The sequence below is a fragment of the Harpia harpyja genome, chromosome 11 (genome assembly GCF_026419915.1).
Source record: "Harpia harpyja isolate bHarHar1 chromosome 11, bHarHar1 primary haplotype, whole genome shotgun sequence".
Taxonomy (NCBI): domain Eukaryota; kingdom Metazoa; phylum Chordata; class Aves; order Accipitriformes; family Accipitridae; genus Harpia; species Harpia harpyja.
The window spans coordinates 22002992-22023291 of NC_068950.1; the positions used below are offsets into that span (position 1 = coordinate 22002992).

Sequence of the window (20300 nt, forward strand, 5' to 3'; positions counted from 1 at the left end):
GAAGGCAGTGCCCTAAATTCTGCTCTGCTCACCATTTGGAAGAGGCAGCCAGGTAGAATTTATTTCTCTCGGGAATTTTTCTTTTGCTGATTAATTGTTTTCCATACTAGACTATTAAGTTGGTAAAATATTTATAGCCATTATGATGAAAATTGCCAGGAAATGAATTCACACAGTCTCGCTACCTTTTGATTTTTTTTTTTTTTCCCCAGGACTTTGAAACACTGCTATGGTTTTGGCTTGCCTCTCTATTCTTGCTATCCTTTTCTGTCACACTCAGTAATTGGCCTAATAAAAGGCAGAAACAAGAATTTATTGCACCTTGGGCAATACTTGAAACAAATTTTATTTGCTGGAGCAGCACTTTTTATCTACTCGCTGCTGTATATTTTGACATTCCTTCTAAATATTAAATTTGACTTTATTAAAAGTTAAATCTTGGCTTTTTTGTGATTGCTGCTGTTTTTGCAGTTTCTTAGGCAGACTGGTACATATATAAACATATAATTTTAATGAAGCTTTTGGGGAAACAATATAAGCTGTGGCTATATCTACTTCATTACTGCCAGAATCCACAAAAATGGTATGAATTAAAGACTAGCTTCTGTAATACCTTGTAAATTAGCCTTGGAATAATTTCTGTGATGAATTGAGAGAACAAAGATGAGAACTATTCAACTTTTCGTACCTTTTCCAAGCTTGGGATTTGATGACATCTTCCTCAAACAAATGATGTCCTTTACATTTAAAATTGTTTGCAAAAATAATGATAGTACTAAAAATAAAACCAGGTTAGGTTGTTATGATGCAATTTCCACTGTTGAATTTGTTTTTCGTCCACATACTAGGTGGTAAAATGATCAATTTTTTTTTTGTTTTGTAAAAAGGCCTTAAGAAATAGCAATACATCATCCTGGAACTGTTTATGCAGGAATTTTTATTCTTTGAAATCTTCCAGTGTTAAAGCAACAAGAAAACATTTAGAATGTCCTTTGGTGGAATCTTATTACACTTGTTATATATGTAAACTGATATTCTTTGATGCCAGCACGTTGCCCATACAGAGAAATCTCTGCACAATTAAATGAAAGGAAAAAGAAAAGGACTAAATAAAAAGTAATATTTTTCTCTTATCTGATTAGAATTAAATACATTAACAAATTGTCTGGTAACACAAATAGGCAATAATACAAAAAATCTACATTGTACATTATTTCAAGAAAAATAACTTCATTTGAATACAAAAGGATAAATACACTTTTTGTCCTATAGCCACTCTTGTACAGTAGGTGAACACAGCATCTTACTGATGCAGTGCTGCTAAGGTATACAAGGATATGACTGGCTTGAGTTTTATTGAGGGGGCTGTTACACATGTGCATCACTAACATCAGACAAAGAAATCTTTCAACCAACAAGGGTTACAGAGCAACGTTCACTAAAGCACAGGTTGGAAAGGATTCGGGACTGAAGCAGGCCAATATGGCAGCTTTTACAGATTTCCTTATACCCACAATGCACTGACAGCAAAGAATGCCTTTATTTGGTCGGTCCACACACTGGGTGGAGGTACGGTAGCGCACCATATAGGAATAGCAAGTGTTTTTTAAATTCTCTTCCCATTCTGGGGGCTGTCAAAGCCATTTCAGTCCTGTGTAAGCTTTGCAGCTAGCATTGACTTGACAGAATAGGCAGCTGCCAACTTGCCTCGAGTCAGAGGTGAACAGTCTTGACTCAGAGCCCTGTCCGTAACTGATTAATATGGCTTAGTTCAGTTAGGCCTCCTTAGTTTGTATGTGGTTATTTTTGCTCTCTCTTTTCCTCCTTAAATTTCAGTAGCAAACGCTTGGGTTTTGTTTTGTTTTCATGTGGCATGTTCCTTTGAAGCAGCCTGAATGTGATGCCATCAACCATCCAGAGTCTAGCATATGCAAAGTCCAGTTGCTCCTAGTAGAGCAGTCAGCAGTAAGATAGGCCTGTGTGATATTGGCCCCTGGCCGGAGTTTTGGCTGCAGCCTCCTGGGTCCCTTTCGCACTTCAACTTCTCGCATAAAATGCCAGTGTAAGCCGGAGGGCACTGGCATCGCACGTTGTTGATGCATGTTCCTCCGTTCTGGCAATGCAGTAGTTCATTGTCACATACGTTTGCTGCAAGATAGCGGGGGCGGGGTGGGGGGTGGGGGGGAGAAAAGCAGAATAAATATAAGTTCATCTACAGGAGAAACTCTGCACTGAAACCAGAATTGAAACACTACCTCCCCCCTCTTCCTGAGCCATGTAAACAGGGGATGTGGGGTTTTTTTAAACACTTCATGTTTGAATTTTTTTATTTTATTTGATATTTTCTCATCCTTTTTTCCTTTGTTTTTAGGCTGTAGTCTTGGAGAACCATATCATTCACTTCAGACCACTGACTATGATAATATTAATTAATGAATTAATATGAATAATGACTAATAATAAAATAATATGAATATTAATACCTGCCTTGTGCCAGTGTCTGCATTTTTATAGTTACTACTGAACTGGAACTGTGGGTGGGTGTGGTGTTATTTGAAAGGGGCAATGTATCCGGAGCTTTTGGAAACCATGAACAGTGGTTAAAAATGCAACACGGCTTTGCTGAAGTAAAAAGAGCTGTATGAGAAGGCAGGGTTTTATAATCAAGAACTGCATGTATTAATGACCTGAAAAAATTACGCAAAAAAGATAAGGCAAGCACAGGCAGGAAATCCAGCATGCTATTTGATGGGGATCATATGGTATATACATATGGAAATAAAAGATAATGTTGTTATTTCCATTACAGATCAAATATTTCTTCTTAATTAGATTTGCTACTTTGGTACAAGGGTAACTGGCATCTTAAAACTATCTTAGATACTGTAGCCTGATATAATATCTTCAGAAGTCAGATTTGACAAAAGAATTAAGAGAAAAGAATACAGGCAAAAGTTTTAGAGCTGCATAATATTATCGTATCTGAAAAATTGACAGCTTCACTTCGTATTACTTAATACCAATGAAATATTTCACTGGGTAAATATGTGGAGATATGAGGAACATACTACTTAAATGTGTCAATCTGTGTTTTATTCCAGGTCATATCACTAGCAGAATATGTGCTAGATTACAGCTCTGTCTTCCATAGGAGTGGCAATTTTAGTAAAGATCTTACACCTACTATCTAGGCAGAATGTAACAGTAAAAATTTTCACTTGGAGAATTAGGGAAAAGATTATTTGATTTAGAAGCAGTCTCAGCATTATATGCTGTTTATGCATACCTTAGCCTGGAAATACCCTAAATAATTCAGAATAGGGAAAATATTGTTAATTTTACTTTAAACATTGCTATTTATTGCTACAAAAAAGTACAGTTTTATAAATGTTAATTTACTTACTTTTAAAAGCAACCCAAGTATTATGAGAACTAAAATTGAAACAGTCCATGTTCTTAAGTGATGCAATCCTACATAAATCTGTCCAATTTTGTGCACCAGCAGCCTTACTGGTAATCTTATCTGTCCTGGCTTGCTTTCAGAAAAATAATTTTCTTACTCTAGAAGGACTTCCTGACAACTGCTTTCTAATGTTCTGCATCCAAGTGGGCCAAATAATAATGCAATGTGTTAGAAACTCATAGATGCAATTGAGAGGTAATGGTTCAACAATTTTTTTCAGTGATTCCTTTAGCAATCAAGGGTTTTAACTAGGAGCTATGGATTTAAAGTTGTTGTCTGGTTTCTGAATTGTAATGTCAAAATTTGAATATTAAGGTACAACAAACAACACATATTATTGATGACAGGCATATGTCTGAATTTTAATGTTCTATATATACATTACAAAACATAGTGTTTATATTTTGTACAAAGAACAGTAAATCACCACCAAATGAATGTGATGAGATTAACAACCCAGAAAATTATAATGATAACAGGCTGAAAAAAACCAAACTGTATTTTAAAAGTCAGTATTTGAGTTACATCTCTTACAACTGAGGCTATACATCTTGAAAACTGACTTTATTATTCATATTATATATATTTAGCCATATCAATATGCAAAATCAAAATACTTTATCTGATGGTACAGCTACCGAATCTGCTTGTTCTAGACTACTCATTGCTGAGATGCTTCCTACAGTTCAGGCAATGAAAATGGTGAAATATCTGCCCCACCAATACTGACCATTGTTTGCCTTGAATAATTGAATGGAATTCAATAGTTAATTAAATGCCACTTCTTAAACAGGAGATGAGATACTTCACTTTGTGTTTGGCTCGGAACATGTTATCCAAATTTTCCCAAGTATTCAGTAAAACAAATTTATCTTCCGCTAGCTTTCCTATTTTTAAAATTACTTTGACAACTATAGCCTTTTATTTTCAGAGACCACCAGCCCAGACTCTGCTCTGTAGTTACAGTCTGCTGGAGATGTGTGGCTGAAGTGGCGTTTTGCTACGTGCTGGCTGTTCTGCCTGACACACCCATGCAGGATGCTATCAAATGCCTCTAATCATTGCTGTCTACAAAATTCTGGATACAATGTTATAGATGCCGATTTGTAAATCAGACCATTTATTTCTCTTAAAGTTTTTTTGAATGCACTCTAAAGAAGGGATGGATCAAAAGCTTCTCCTTCATTTTTCTTGCATGCTTTTAAAAGTTTGCCCACAGAATTGCATTAAAGTAAAAACAGGTAGATTTTCATGTTCTCAGCAAATTACTATGTAGCTGAAAATTCTTGAATTTTTAATCCTGTATTTTTACAGCTTTCTTAGTTTCGTCCTTGTATCTCTTGCTCTTGCACACACACATGTACACACTATATGTATCACGTAGATAGCAATTGTGGTGATTTGGAAGTTAAATGAAACAATTCTGAAAATGTTATGAAATCCCATTATTTCCTTTTGCCAATTTTGTTTTAATTTTATTCTGACCAACTCTAATACCATTTCCACCTTCCCAAAAGCATGGTCAGGATTACTTTTAAAACTTTAATATTAACTGATTATGTTTATTCAGTTTAGGAATTGGATTAGCTATAGCTAACGAGTGTAGCACATCAGCAGCATAAAGAAAAGTACTTTCACTGGAATTTAAAACAAAATTTTTGCCTTAAACAAAAGTAGGTGACACGCTGCCAGGACCAAAGCAAGGCAAGTATATTAATTGTTGTTTCAAACGTTAACACAGTATTTTTCTAGGATAGGCGTTATAAGACATTTTATTTCTGAAGAGGGTCTAAGCATTACTCGGAGAAGGCAGTGACCTGGGAGCTGCTGAGCAGGGCAGGAAGGGGCAGAACCTTGCAGCCCCCTTGCTTTGTGCTGATGCCCAAGGAGAGCTGCTGCAGCTGGTGCTGGTGGGAGCAGGTAGGGCTGGCTGAACCCCAGCACGTGCTTGGCCCTTGGCCTTTTCGTTTCCCCAAGCAGCAGGAGCAGCGAGCCTGGCAATACGGGGCTTTCCTGCCTGTTGTACCCCTCCTACCTTCTCCTACCTGCCATGCCCTTGCCCCTTCTTCTACTCCAAGCAGTGAAATGTTGCTTCCACTGTTGAAAGCTGTTGAACCAGCTCTGCCTTATCTTCATCATTAAAAGTAACAATAATGAAAAATTAGCTTGAATTAATCTGAAAGGCATCAGGTATCAAGTTCTGATCAAAGAATGAAACACGGAGAAGTGATGCAAGTAAAAGAACTAATTCTGAAGTAATCACACATGACTAAGACTTGTGTGGCTGAACTAGCTGTGGGTTGTCTGGCAGATCTTCATTAATTAGAAGACAGGACATCAAATTGATCATTTAAGAAAGAAAACAGAGATATCTGATTTGCTCCGGAGAGTTTTGCAGGCCTTTCAGGGACATATTTCTGAGCACAGTCTCCAGATCTGCGCTACTGTGGGAAGTGAAATATTTAAAGTAAACCAGAGCAAAATTTTTAATGTTATTTGCGTAATTCATCAATTTGCAATCTAAGCTATGGTCTGATTATGGGATCCTTAAAACACTACACAAAGGAGACAGAAAAAAGCCACATGTAAAAATGGATAGATATTTGAAGCTTTTCTGTCCTTGGGGCAGCCCCCCCTTCCCCTTCCAAACCAACAAACCCCTGCAGTTAGTAAGAGATATTACTATTTTTGAATTAAAATGTAAACATCTTTTCCAAAGTAATCATTAATAAAATATTGAAGCCTCTTTTTTAGGATAAGACCTCTATGAATGATGATGAAAGATGCTTTGCCACAAGTCACAAAATATTCTTGATTTGTAATTCCAATGTTATTACATTTGGAAATGGAATAAAAAAAAAAGGAAAACGGGGAAAACATCCAGTCTTTCAACCAACTCAAGCAGTTCAAGGGATGAGTGATGTGCTAGTGATTCATAGAATTTATATTGAGTATTTAATGGAATATATTGAGAGTAGCATAGTTATTTGAAAAATGTCTACTTTCCTCTTAAATGTTCAAATCTGAATAATACACAAAAATTTCTGAGTTTGTCCAAAACTCAACTTTAATACCATTGCAGCTTCTTGAAAGAAAAGGGATAGACAACTGTGGCTGATTTTAGTTCTGAAGCAGCAATATAGACACAGTAACACAAACGCAAGCCTCGTTCTCTTTGATCTGAAGGGCCACCTCAGGCACAGCATTGTGCTGTTGACTTCTTTCTGGTTACTGTGGGCAACTTCAGAGCACATGCACAGGGCTTTTGGTCTGCCTACTGCTCAGACAGAAAAACAATATGCTATTGGACTTAAGCACAGTTTATTTTAGCCTCCTGTCTTTCCTGAAGGCCATCCAAGAGGGGAGAAAATACCTTTTGTACCTTTCTTTGTGCTACCTTAATTTTTGTACAGCTTGCCTACAGTAACATTCTATTCAGGTGGGTCAGCCACATGAATATGAGAAAGGACAGGCTATTGACTTAAAAGAAAGAAATGAACGTATTCAAAAGGACACCTTTTTTGATCTGGGGTAGGTGGTCTTCACTTTCTGCATCAAAATCTGGATTCATTATGAAATTTTCATTGTTTGTGGGAACAGCATAAAGACCATTAATGATAAAGTCACAGAAAGGAAACTTTTTATTAGAGGGCCTTGCTTCCTTTCTTGAATTCTGAAGTCTTTCATTTCAAGCAGCGCTTTGTATGATCTCTCCCATCACTATTTTTCTGCAGTGTGCTCTTTTTGTGTTATCATTTGTTGCAGCCTTCTCTCTCCCTCTCTTTTTAAAACCATCTCTTCACTTTTGTCCTTTTTTGTCTCCCAGATCATGAGTATTATAGTCCCTGGACAGGTTGGTGAGCTGACAGCTCTGAATATATTACACAACATTTTGGTCTATTCTAAAGCAGCGATGCAAGCTTTGACCCTACTTCTGCTGCAGTGAATTTTCCATACTGTTTGTCAGTAGTTTGTGTGAATGGCACTACTGAAATCACGAGAATTTTTTGACCTTGGCTTCCACCCATTATTCATAACTTTGAAAGCATGCAGGTCTCGTGGCTGAAGAAATTATTCTTGGCTATTTTCTTTCTCTAATGCATATGTTTCCTTGGTATGTCTTATCTAGTAAAGAATGTTACCTGAATTCATTTATGAGGAAGTTTTCAGCACACGTGCTAACAGAATATTCTGTCTCGGCATAATAAGTGAGTAATAAACCAAGCATAGTGAAACCCTTGTTTTCAGTAATGATGTTCATAGGTAGCTTCAATATATGCAGTGGTTGTCTATATATAGAGAGCTGTGAACAGCACATTGAAATGACATGAAAAAATTAGGAGGTTTCAATAAGTTCAGTAAATTGAGGCCAAGCACAAGCGATTTCTTGTAAAATACAGAATTAGTTCCTATGAATACTATAAAGATTCTGTAATTAACATGCATTCTCTAAAAATATGATCATTTAATCAATAAAAAGTAAAAACAATCACAGAAGGTAAAAGAAATTGCAACAAATGAGGAGGCTTGTGTGTGTATGCCTAATAAGAATATGTACATCTACACATAAATACAGCAAACATGCACAAGAAAACCTCTGCAGTCGTGAAGGTGTTAGTAATATTTTTCCCACAATTTGTCAAATAGATATTAATGGAGTTGGGGAATGCAAAACACTTAGCCTCATTCAACTGCAAAGGTTTAAAATTGTTTCCAGTTGTTTCAGAACATAAGTGACCACAATCAAAATATTTTCGAATTGCCAAAGTTAGCAACAACAGATTATTTCCATTATTTGGAAACAATCCTAAAAATACAATATATACTTGTTAGGTGTTAAAGATCTCTATGTGGAGCCCACTGACTCATGAGATTTCACCCATATAATAAAGTAAGTATTAGGAATGAGGATATAAGGGCATGGGGAAAAACTTCCAAGTAGTCAGGCTTCTTCTGAAAGGTTACAAGTATTGCTATTACAATTAGTGTTGCACAGCACATGACAAAACCTCAAATTTTCATAACTTAAGTATCTTACTCATTTGAATAACCGGTCACTAACAACTGACTTGAAGGTTTTGTCACTTAGATTTGTCCCCCTGCCTGTCTGCCAATTAGATCTACTGTTAGGTTATTATTAGAATTTAATTTATTGTTACCAGTTACAGTTGCTGCCAAATGGTTTTTAAGTATTTTGCTACCATGAATACACGTCAGTGTTGATCAGATTTCTTCAGTGGTTTTGAACCACAGACATGCCTGATACAAAAAAGAGCTATTGCTCTTTTGAATGAGAGATTCATAATGATTTGTTTTTTTGAAGTGACACTAATTCAACATTTGCTGTAGTAGGATCAGTGAAACTATCTTAGGATACTGTCAAATCAAGACAAGATAGATGCTTTGATAGCATGAGAGGAAAACTGGTTTGTGCTTAACCACCAAGGCACATTCTGAAGTTAAGACAAAATAAATCAGTGTAGACAAGTACAAGCCTAAAGCATATCTTACTGTGTCAAAACTCCAGTCATAAAGTGACAAACATTAACACAAAGATCTCCAGTGCAAAGTTGAAACAATGTTGTGATTAATTATATTGCCAACAATACAAGGAAATAAACATTGACCAAGTGAGAGTGGTTTCTAAAGGCAGACATCTCCATCTTGACTTGTCTTAGAAATGCCCATTAGAGGCACAATTGAAATGATGATTTTTTAATCAAACCAGTTTTATTAAGTTATCAGACAGTAAATGAATAGGTGGGTAGTGGAGGTACTGTGTTTGCTGAAAACTTCTGGTAGAATTTTTAGATTGTTTGCCTACATGTAATTTCTGTTCTTTCTGCTCAATTCTCACTTCAAAGCTAAGCCAGTTCTGATCAAGTTGCAGAAATCTTCAGAGTTTCTACAAGAAGATGCAGCTACTATTCAGAGTTCTCCCCAGTGCACAGCTGCAGAACGGATGGTGATTCCTCTCTCCTGTAAATAGATACAAATTTATCCTAGCATCCACATGGGTAAGCATAGTTGATTAGGTTTCACTACTGAAAGTGCAAAATCCTCTACAGAACAGATTTTATTTTAACCATGGTATAAGGATAGCAGAGGTAGAAAGTTACTCTATTTCACAGGTTGTGTCTGTGCTTTCTCATTTTCCATCTCTATTCTTAATCTAAAATCCCTGGATTTAATTAATAAAAGATAATGAGAAGAAATACATCAAATCTGTCAAGAGGACAAGGGAGAGAACTGAATTTTGGAATTGATGATAGAGGAGCCATAGTAGCTTTGGCACAAACAACACAAGATTGCTTGTTAAAATGGCTGAAACCAAATCCAGATTTAGTTATCTAAGAATTGTGGTTGAGATAATACCTTCCAATCTTCCTCGGTTTCAGAAAATGATTGATTAACCTTTCAGTTTTCTGATTTTGATGCTTCCAATTTTATACTTCTCCAAAAGAGGATGATCCCCAAAGTGGGGGAGAAAAATTTCCCCATTCTTTTAATTGCTTTGCTTATGGAGGAGCACCACTGAATTGGTATGACTCTTATCATATTTTAGGGTACTCTCAGGAGAGCAATAAACTACATCATAGCTTTAGTTGCTCAAAAGGGACTACATACCCCCATTATTCATATTCCACTTGAAAAGCTGTAAGCTGCAGTGCTGTTATTTCTATCTTCCTGGGGATAAATGAACATTCTTACATGATCTGTCTTCTCTTTCCTTAACTACAATGAGAAGCAATTGAAAGTACAGGGGGGGTGTTTTGGGTTGGTTTTTTTTTTTTTTTTTCTTCCTAGTGCCAACAGCAAGGTCAGGGTTTGGATGTAACCACTATCAATAAAAACTGGCTAAGCACTAAAACTCCTCAGACACAGAAGACGACGGGGTCATCAGAAGGCCCCATGACCAGTTGGAGGGTGAGATGTGGTTCCCTAAATACAAGCAGCTACCGCCATTAGAGGTGCCAGAGGGCATTTCAGACATTTGCGCGGAGCAGGCAGGTACGTCGTAAGACCTGTGAGAGATTTAGGCTTGTGGGAGTGGTGGCAGGAGGCCTGCTGGGGGATGCCTGCCTGCCTGCCTCAGGCAGCGGTTGGAGCCCTGGGCGCCTGAGGCAGGCTGTGCCTGCTGCCTGCAGGCTCTGCATCCGGCCATGCGTGGCTTCCCTGCCTGTGTTCGAGGTCTGCTCTGACCCAGGTGCAGCTGTGGGGAAACCCCCGAGCTGTGAGCAGGAGCTGCGAAAAGCCTCCTGTGAGGCATCCGCTCGAGCACCCTCTGCCCCCCAGCCTGGGAGCGCATCTGAACTCCAGCCCGCGCCTTGGCCCTCGCCCGAGGGACCTGCTGGCCTCGGCCCACCCTGGCCTTGCACGTTTGACTTCCCGGTGCGACCGCAGACCCGCCGCCGCGGGAGAGGCTCGTCTGGCAGCCTGCAGGCCGCGACTGGCCCTGGTACTGCCACCAGCGCCGCTCTGCTTGCCTGGCGTGGGTGCTGCGGGAGGGACCCTCCGGGCAGCTCCCTGCCCTGCCGCCCCCCATTCCCCTTCCCCCACACCAGCCACCTCCTGCTCCTGGCTTGCTGTCTCCTTGTGGAATCACCGACCGCCGTTGCTCCTGAGCAGTGGCACTAGACACCTACGGTCAGGCAGTTCAGTCCTGTCCAAAAAGCTAGCAGGATGGCCTTGCCTGAACAGCAGCATTTTCAGGTTCAAGCGTGAGAACAGTATTTTCTTAAAAAGCTCCCAAGAGCTATTCAACAGACCTGCAACAAGAATCGCTTTTACAAAGCACAGAAAGGCAGGAGAAAGCCTGCAGAGCAAACCAAAGCAGGAGTGTGCAAAGGTCAGCAATTCAAATACATGATTATGAATTATGTAACAGGCTGAATGTTCCTGCCTCCATAGCTGCTAGGGTGTTTGACTTGCAATGTTTTGGACACCATGGAACGCAAATAATTTCTCTCTGTTTACAAAGACAAAAGTTTCTCTTCCTGCCACTCTTCCCAATGAATGCTGCATTAGAAGACATTCAAAACCCATGAAATAGTCCCCCACACTTAGTACTTTATTTGGCAGCAAAACCAGAGAAGATAATCACAACTGAAAATATTCCCTAATGATTTAGGGGATTAGAATTATTCTAATAATTATTTTCCAAAATTTTTTTAGGGAAGGGGGGAAGAGAGTGAGTGAGAGAATGCGCCGGTGGCTTCTATTAATAATGACATTAATTCCACAATAGTACTAATCTGAGGACAAATATTGGACGTATTGGTATTCCTCAAAACATCTGCATGGCCCTGGATCCTTAAGGTCCTTGCAGACAAAACTTAAAATTATTTTAGAGAGCTGCTGAGTGAGAAATTTAAGATTAAATCATAATCTTATGTTACTTAATGACAGTATTTAAAAAAAATTATTCTCTCCTAATTTTTTGCTCCGCAAATATATGATACATTTGTGAATGTGTCTGTACTCTCTGGCAATTTGAGCAAAAGCGTTCATGATGTGTTTGATAAAGAAGAGGAGACTAATGAGTTATTTAAAGTTTTTATTGCCCAAAGCAGCATAGTTTTTGTAGCTTAATAACATATGTCCTGGTTTTAGTGTTAAGAAAGAGCTAAATTTTTAATAATCAGTTTAGTATTACTCAGATGGAGTAAGGTTGGTTCTGCAAATTTTATTTTACAATACTTGCTGTGTATAGCAAACATTGTGTAGAAAAAATCTTTGAAATCAAAGTAATAATTTTGCATTGTAATGGCTATTTTTTTAAAGCAGACTTAGTTGTATTTATTTTTTTACACAGAAGATGTTATATTCATGTCAAGTTAAATTTTGAACACTGCTATTCTAAAGTTATTTGTGATCTAAATTTGGATGTTGCAAACTTTCTTCTTGCTACTTTGGCTTAAAGCCAATTGCATGGGGCATTTTGAAAAATTAGTGACAAGATCTACTGGAAATATATGTTATGATCAACTTCTAAACTATGTAAAATAGCATTTGTAATGGAAGCATCGGCAATCTTTACACGATCATACATATCAAAGATATTAAAATGGGATGGGTATGTAACTAAAAAAAGCGAGTCACACTTACGTGTGACTTACAATCAGCTATGTCACAGTGACCACAAGTAAAGGTAAAGCCAAGTTTCTATGTCATTACATATTCCTCTTGCGTGCATTTTTCTAAACAGAGGCACTTAAGATGCTAGGATAATAATCTGCTATAGGAGACAAAAGCACCAATGTGCAAAGTATATGGCGTAGAATCTCTCAGAAGATGAACATTCAGAGTTTATATGAACATTAGTTACAATGCAAAGGTAAAGGTAAAACATTTATATAGTTCCTACAAAGCATATGAAATGTGAAGGAATTTTTTTTTTTGTTAAAGCAACAATTCTGGGAATCAGGAGATCTTCTTTCTGAAATTACATTGATTTATTGTTTGAACGTGGATGAAATGCTTCAGAGTGCTTTTGTTGAGCTAGCTCTAGAATGGGGATAAAAACACTGCCCTGTAGGTGTCTCAAAGCTCTTCAGAGTAAGAGTTGTTATTGCCAGTGAACAATGAAGAAGCTGATGCCAAGGAAAGTCAAATGATTTGCCTATGCTAACAAAAGGAGGGAATGAATGCAGGTCCTGTGAATTCCAGTTCTATTTACTAGATTGCACTGTTGATTAGATAAATGCAACAGCAGAGTTGATTACTGTTTCCAAGGGAGTTTGGAGACTCTTAGCTATAAAAAGGCTTATAAACTATAAAGTTTAAAAAAGGAATATGCAATCTTGTCAACTTAAGTGTCATATGCAATTGCATAAGATGTTTAAATACTCTGACAATTACAAATACCGATGTCATGTATGTACCTCCTTCTAATCTCACCAGTCAGAACTTTAGCAGCTTCATATTTGTATATCGGGAATACAGTAGATTTGCAAATTTTTTTTAATCCCCTCTGCTTTATCTTGGCCTTTAAAAATATTATCCGTTATTGTCTATTTTTAATTATTACAGTAAAATTAAAAAATGACACTCAACAGGCAGATTCTTATAATTCCTTTCTGAGATATACTGGATGATAATACGCTCGCCTGTAAGTGGGGTTTTAATTGGTGTAATGCTTTACTTTCCTATTCTTTTCATCAGAATATCAATAAGATGACTCAAACAGCTGGCATGTAGCACTCAGCAAAAATGGGAACTAATAAATTAATGTATCAAATGATTAAAGCTATTAGCTGCTTCACGATAGTTTTCATCAATGATATTTATTGCTACACACAGACTTGCTCTAGGTATCATTGTGCATTTATCTTCATGACAGAGCAGCCATTAGATGGGAAAACACAGATAATAGATGCTTGCTCTCCAACACAATCCTCTTCAGGCACACTAGTTTTTCTGCAATGTGCTACACAGGTGTAACTGATATGATGGACTTTGGCAGTGTTTTAGCTGAAAACACTTTTTAAACTGACTTATAGTATCACATAATTCAGCAAAAATGTCCAAAAGATGCTCACACCAAAACACAAAATAACTGTCTTTGTTTATCTAATTATATTGCCTCCTAACAAAATTTCAAGGCCTCTGATTATTTATTTGTCTTTTCAAAAGCGATGTTTTGGTAAGTATGCAGTTAGAATTCATAATTCATTATCACACATTGACCAATACAGATGAAGACTGCATACAGGCAACCTACATATTTTTCACAATATTATTATACAGGCTACTACTACTAAGTTACTGCAATAGTAACAGGATTGCACTAATCCCATTTTATCAACTCTACAGTTTTGCTAGAATGTAGAAAACATCTGAATAACAATAGACCTGGCTTAGACTTAGAAAGAGAGCACTCAACATGTGTTTGTTTGGGCTAATGTCTGAAAAGTTCTTTCTACACGCATATGAGCTAAAGATAATGCCTCTAAACATGGATGTTGATATTGCTTACTATGACAAAATGTTAGGATAATTCAGGATATTAAAAAGTCTGGAGTAAAAGACTCTAATGAGTAAGAACTGTTTCCCTTTGTGCTTTATATGGTTCTTGCATTACTTTTGACATGCTGATTAACATACTTATATTTGTTTACCAGTCCTGACGCACAAAGGTGTTAAAATTTAATTATTAGTGACAACTGAAATAACCTGAGATCCTCAAGGAATAGATAACTGCAAAATATGATTTCACTTCAAAGTACTTGCTTTATTTTATTTAAAATTATTTTCTCCAATTTTTAGATTGTCAAGTCATGCCAGAGTTGAAAAAAACAAAGATATCTTCATTAATCTAGACAAAATAAATTAGTCTATGACCAGTGTGTTATATATTAGTGAAGATATATTGTATCAATACCCTTAAACTTCATGATGAAACAAAATAATTGTGTTACTCAAAAAGTCTTCCACTCACACTTAAGACTGAAAAGCCACGACCTTGGTCATTTTCTCATGCTCCTGAGAAGCTGTGCATATAAGAGAGTTACAAACTCATATACTCACCTTTGGTTTAGAGAAGTAAGGGTCACACAAGAAATGCTCAATTTTTATGAAAATGTACTTCTAGAAAATGTATATTCTTTTAAAACATAATGCCTGAGTACATTTCTTTGTAGAACTCTCAGAGAAACTGGAAACAGATTTCTGCTAACTAGAATTTGGATGATGAAGCCGTATTTCCTGAAAGTTTATCTCTTTGGGTCCAGTCCTGTCCTCTGCCCCCAGCCATCCCCCTTGCATACCCCTACCTGACATAACCTGAACCCCCACAACTCCTGTCACATGCTTGTCCTCTTTCAGCAGCCTTGACAGTGATTACGATGGAAGTTTGGCTTCTCCAACCACAACTCCTCCAGAACTGTGTGTATTCCTTTACATTGCCTCCTATGGAGGGAGCTGGTGTTTGCTGTACACCTGTGTAGAGTGCCGACTGATGGGTGCACGTGATACTGGAGGATGAGAAAAGGCTGTAATTCCAGGTAGGATGACTTTTTGTAGAACTGGCCTACGCCTGGACCCTTGTGAGGGGTCAAACACTGAGGCTAAACACCAAGCCTCCTCCTGCTCCATGAAGCCACATGGCCAGCACAGCTAGCCAGCACGTAAGGCCAACCTCTGCAGAGACGTGTCACCTTGGGCAGCAGACTCCGGTGTGGTTCCTGCTTGGGTTTGAAACACAGGCCCAGTGAAGTGAGAGCATGAGAGGAGTGTGAAATGCAAAGATTTTATGCTGCCTGTTTGAGACAGCATTTCTTAAGTGGTAACATGGCAGATCTGAGTGGGATGATGGTTTTCTGAAGACTGCAAGAAAGCTACAGAATGAGTAGCTGCTAAGCTAAAAGAGAAAAATTAGTGCTAAAGGGAAGTGGTTGGAACTGGAACAGTGGGGTTTGAGCCAAAGCCAGGATGGGTGGGAGGAGGTGAGGGAGGTGCTCAACACATCTTAGCTGGCTCAGTGTTTTGTATTTGCAAACCAGTCAAGGTCTTCTAATGGTGCAGAGCAGCGTGGGCTGCAGCATCATTGCTAAGTTCTCATGTTGCCACTGAATAAAAGAGAAGATATAACTGGAGTACACTTCTCTAGGATCTTCTCAGCTGTGTTTTAAATCAGTAATGGTTTTGCATGAACTAGCAAAGCTCTCAGGTTGTTGCAGAAAAATTATAGCAGTACATGGCTTTATTTTGATAGGTGGTGTAAATCTTGACCCAAATTTTCAAACCTTTGCAGAAGTTATGCTGTGTGCATGCAGCCTTTCACGTTTCTCCACAGTTGTGTACCAAATGGCATGTGTGCATATGTAATTTGAGGCATTCCAAAACATCTGGCTCAATTTTTAAGACATTTGTGTTGTAATACACTGTTGTAAGCTGTCTGTAAAGATATGTGGAATAGGATGCTTTTTCTGAGAACTGAAGCCTCCTTGCAGAGCGCTGCACTTTGCTGCATAATGTCAACATAATGGGGCTGATTTAAGGATGCTATGTTTGCGCTCAATATGAATTTCCTTGCACTAATGGCCCCAGTTTAAATCTCATTGTGGGATTCTCCTGTTCTTGAAATCAGTAGCAAGTAAGCCAGGTTTTTGAACCTTGTGAGAATAACTTGTTCTCCTTGGACACTAGTCAGTGCTTATTGCCTCACTATCAAAATGCAGCTTCAGCTCTTTAAAGAAAGAGCTACATGTGGTGAAACTCTTTACTCTCCTTGGAGATTAAATTCTAAACTCTTCAAAGTAAGAGTCCTATTTCAAGGATCTTCTGGCTTAAAAGGGAAGTTCATTTCTGACTTAAAGTATGTGTAACATTCAGAGCTCAGTGATGCAGCATCTCATTAACAGAACACCCTGCTGAACTATCTCCTATGGACAGCTATTTCTGTACTGAGGATACTGGAGGCATTTGTTCCTCCCGCACCTGTCAGCGGAAATGGGGACTGGTTAGCGTATGTGGGTAACAAAGCTGGTAGCTCTTTTGATTGTAGCCCTTGTGTATCCCTGACCTATAGCTGCTTGGTGCTATTTCTTAAGGCTAACCTAAATAACTACTGAAGGGAGAATTCCTCCTCCAAAGAGATGATGGTTGAGCTCCTTATAACCTAGCAGTTATGAAGTGCAAGAATAGATTCTTGGGTCCATTGGAAAAGCCTTCAAATTTAAGCAGGAAATAGAGTAAGAACAGGGGCTAGCACATAGGTGTCATAGAAAGATAAAGGTCTCTTTGTCTGGCTGTTCAGAGATGCTCAATATACAGCTCGACCACTGGGTCTGTAAGCTGGAGTAATATTTTGATTTATGCACAGACAGATTTTGTTATGCTTTATTCTTTGTACATCTGGAAAATACACAGGGTTTCATAAATGTCTGAAAAGTGTGAAAGATTTGGAAAATTACTCCACTCAGTCTCTACAAAGGGAATGAAGTGGGTAAATTGATCTGCAAACAGAAGTACAAATCAAAATATTGTCTTTAGATTCAGCCAGTGGCATCAGTGCAATTGTTATTACATGGTCTTCCACTTCCATCTGAACAAAAAGACAGATTGTCATTGGAAAGAAAAAAATAGCATACGAAGAAGTACTTGTCCAAGCTGTAGTTATAAAAATACAAAATGGTTTTGGGCATAATGCTTTAATCATTGTGGACCCCAGCTGTATATTGAAATCAGTGATGTTAATGAACACAGTCTCTTTAATATAATTATTTCAAGTTGATTTCAGTTGTAAGTAATCTTCTGTAGACATTAATTACCAACAACTGAATTATGATCAGACTGTCTTTCCCCTTCTTTGCAGACATCTTTAAATTTCCAGCACTGTCACATCCTCCTCTTCTCACTTGATGATTATAGGTAAAAGTTTTATTAACAATTTAATTATTCTCTTTAGAAGCCAAGATAATTATAACGGGCTTGACTTGGCTTCCATTAGAAGTCTCTTTTAATGATTTTGCCATTGACTGCAGTCCAATGTGACAGAAGAACAGTTCGTAATCAACAAAATCATATCTCAAAATTGTGCAGGGATGAAAGAAATGGAAAGAACAATACCATTAATATTTTACAGAACATCATGGTACTTTTGTATGGGTTATGAGTCCCCTCGAAATATATATTGGCTGAATCCTGTAAAGCTGTATTCACTTTCAAGGTTGTTATTCATGTGAATAGCTTGACTAGAATTTGTACCATAAAGGGTAATAGTCAAAGATCTGACAAAAAGCTGGACTGACATTTATAAGATCAAGCTTTTGTTCCTGATTTTATCATACCCATGTTCCTTGTCAAAATATTAACTTGCATGCTTAACTTTAAGATGGCTTTGAAGTTACTAGAAGGGTTAGTACATGTCTCAGGGGTATGGATCTAGGGGAAGAGGAGATGATCATGTAGGCACTTACTAGAAAGATGGAGAAGCTTCTCACTGCAAGGAGAAGCTAAAGGGGCAGAATGCTTACAGATGATTTGGTGAGCTGGTCATATTAGAGATGCAGAGTAAAGCGAGTACCAAAAAAAAGACCACTATTTAAAAGGATTTTTATAAAACTTGCATTGTTAGCAGCAGAGTAAAAGAAAACTTCATAAAGAAATACATTTACAAACAGTAAGGAAAAATGTTGAAGTGATGACAAAATGAAGGAAAAAAGAAAAGAGTATAGACTCTCAGAATTTAGCTGTAAGAACATGCTAAAGTACCAAGGAAGGCCAGAAATGATTGAGCAATGTACTCAAGTCATAAAAATTAGTAATTAATTTTTTTTCTAAACACATCAGAAGCAGAAACTTTCTAGGAAGTGTCTAGGTCAAACAAATGGTGTATAAGGTAGGGAAGGGAAAAATCTATGAAGTATTAACTATGGAAGAGCTTTAGAAGGTTACCAGGTTACTGCCTATGTTGATGGGGCCATGCTCTGGAGGTGTGTCTCAAAGTTTATACAAACCATTCTTTAATGGTTTCCATCTTAAAATGGAAGACAGTCTATTGCAGCAGATCACTGGAAGCAAATAACACTGATCCAAGAGTTCTGAAAAAATGCAGAAACAAATTTCTGACGGTTACCTGTGATTTTACTAATTTAATTGCCAAGACAGGCTTGATTAACTATAAGAAGGGACTATGGCAGATGTGTTTTATAAAGAGCTCCAAGGAGATTGAGAGGAACTAAAGACTAGCAAGTAAAACTTCTGCAGCAAGCAAGTTGATGGAAATTGTAATGAAGAATAGAATTAGCGGATAGATGAATGAGCACAATGAGCATGGAAGAGTGAACATTTGTTGAGGGAAATAATGGTGTACAAACCTAGTAGATGATTTTTTTTTTTTAAGGAATCAGTAAGCATAGGGACACAAATGATCAAGTTGATAATGTATCTGAATCTCCAAAAAGTATTTCATAAGATCCCTCAGCAGTTTTTTTTTTTTTTTCCCCCCAAAGAAACCAATAAGAGAGTTTTTTGGTAGGGTTTTTTTGTGGTTTTTTTTTTTGTTTTTGTTTTTGTTTTTTTTCATGGAATAATCATGGATTGAATAATAGGAAACAGGGTAAAAATAAATGTCAGAGACTACTACTCAGTCCTGTAAGAACTGTGTCAGGATTTACACAGGCAGAGTTGTGCTAGAAAAGTGAGTGAAGAGTAATGTAATAGAGTTTGCTCATATTACAACGGTATTGTGGCTGTGAAGATCTTCAGAAGAATTTCTAAGGTGCTGGGTGACAGCACAATAAAATGGTAGATGAAATTCAGTGTTCAAGAGGAATGCACGCCTATAGATACTTGGCTTTTACCATTTAGAAAAGGGACCTTAAGAGTAGTTCAGAGTATTTTACTGAAAATGTTGACTTAATGCTCTTTATCAGTCAAAAAGGCAAATAGATTCTTGAATTTTTTTAGGACAGGAGAAAAAGAATGAAATGGAAAACACCACAATGTCACCATATAACTTCATGATGCGCCCATCTCTTGAACGCTGCATGAAGTCCTGCATATTGAAAAGGTATACAGTAGTATCAAGAAAGGTAGAATGAAGAGCTATCATAGATATAAGCAGTTCCTGTAAAAGGAGAGATTAAATAGATTAGGTTTCTTCAGCATAAGAGAGGGAAGGTAGATGGAAGGAAAATGAAATAGACATCTATAAAATCACAAATGTTATGGAAAACGAATTGGAAATGATTATTCATTTATTCTTAGTACCTCTTCCTCCCAAGAACTAGGAATTACCAAATGAAATTGTCAGCCAGCCATTTAAAACAAAGAAATTATTATTATTATTATTGTTACACTTTGCATAATTGTGAACTTGTGCCCAGAATGT

At 37.5% G+C, this 20300-nt stretch overlaps 1 protein-coding gene across 9 annotated transcripts in view; it reads right to left on the bottom strand.

Moving 5' to 3' along the window:
• Positions 1-917: 917 nt before the first annotated feature.
• Positions 918-20300, bottom strand: part of NTNG1 (netrin G1) — a 168659-nt gene continuing 149276 nt past the window's right edge. For all 9 annotated transcript variants that reach the window (XM_052801118.1, XM_052801121.1, XM_052801120.1 and 6 more), the window contains one exon: positions 918-2148. In XM_052801118.1, the coding sequence (XP_052657078.1) occupies positions 1922-2148 (227 nt within the window). In that variant the 3' untranslated portion in view covers positions 918-1921. The remainder of the gene's footprint in view (positions 2149-20300) is intronic.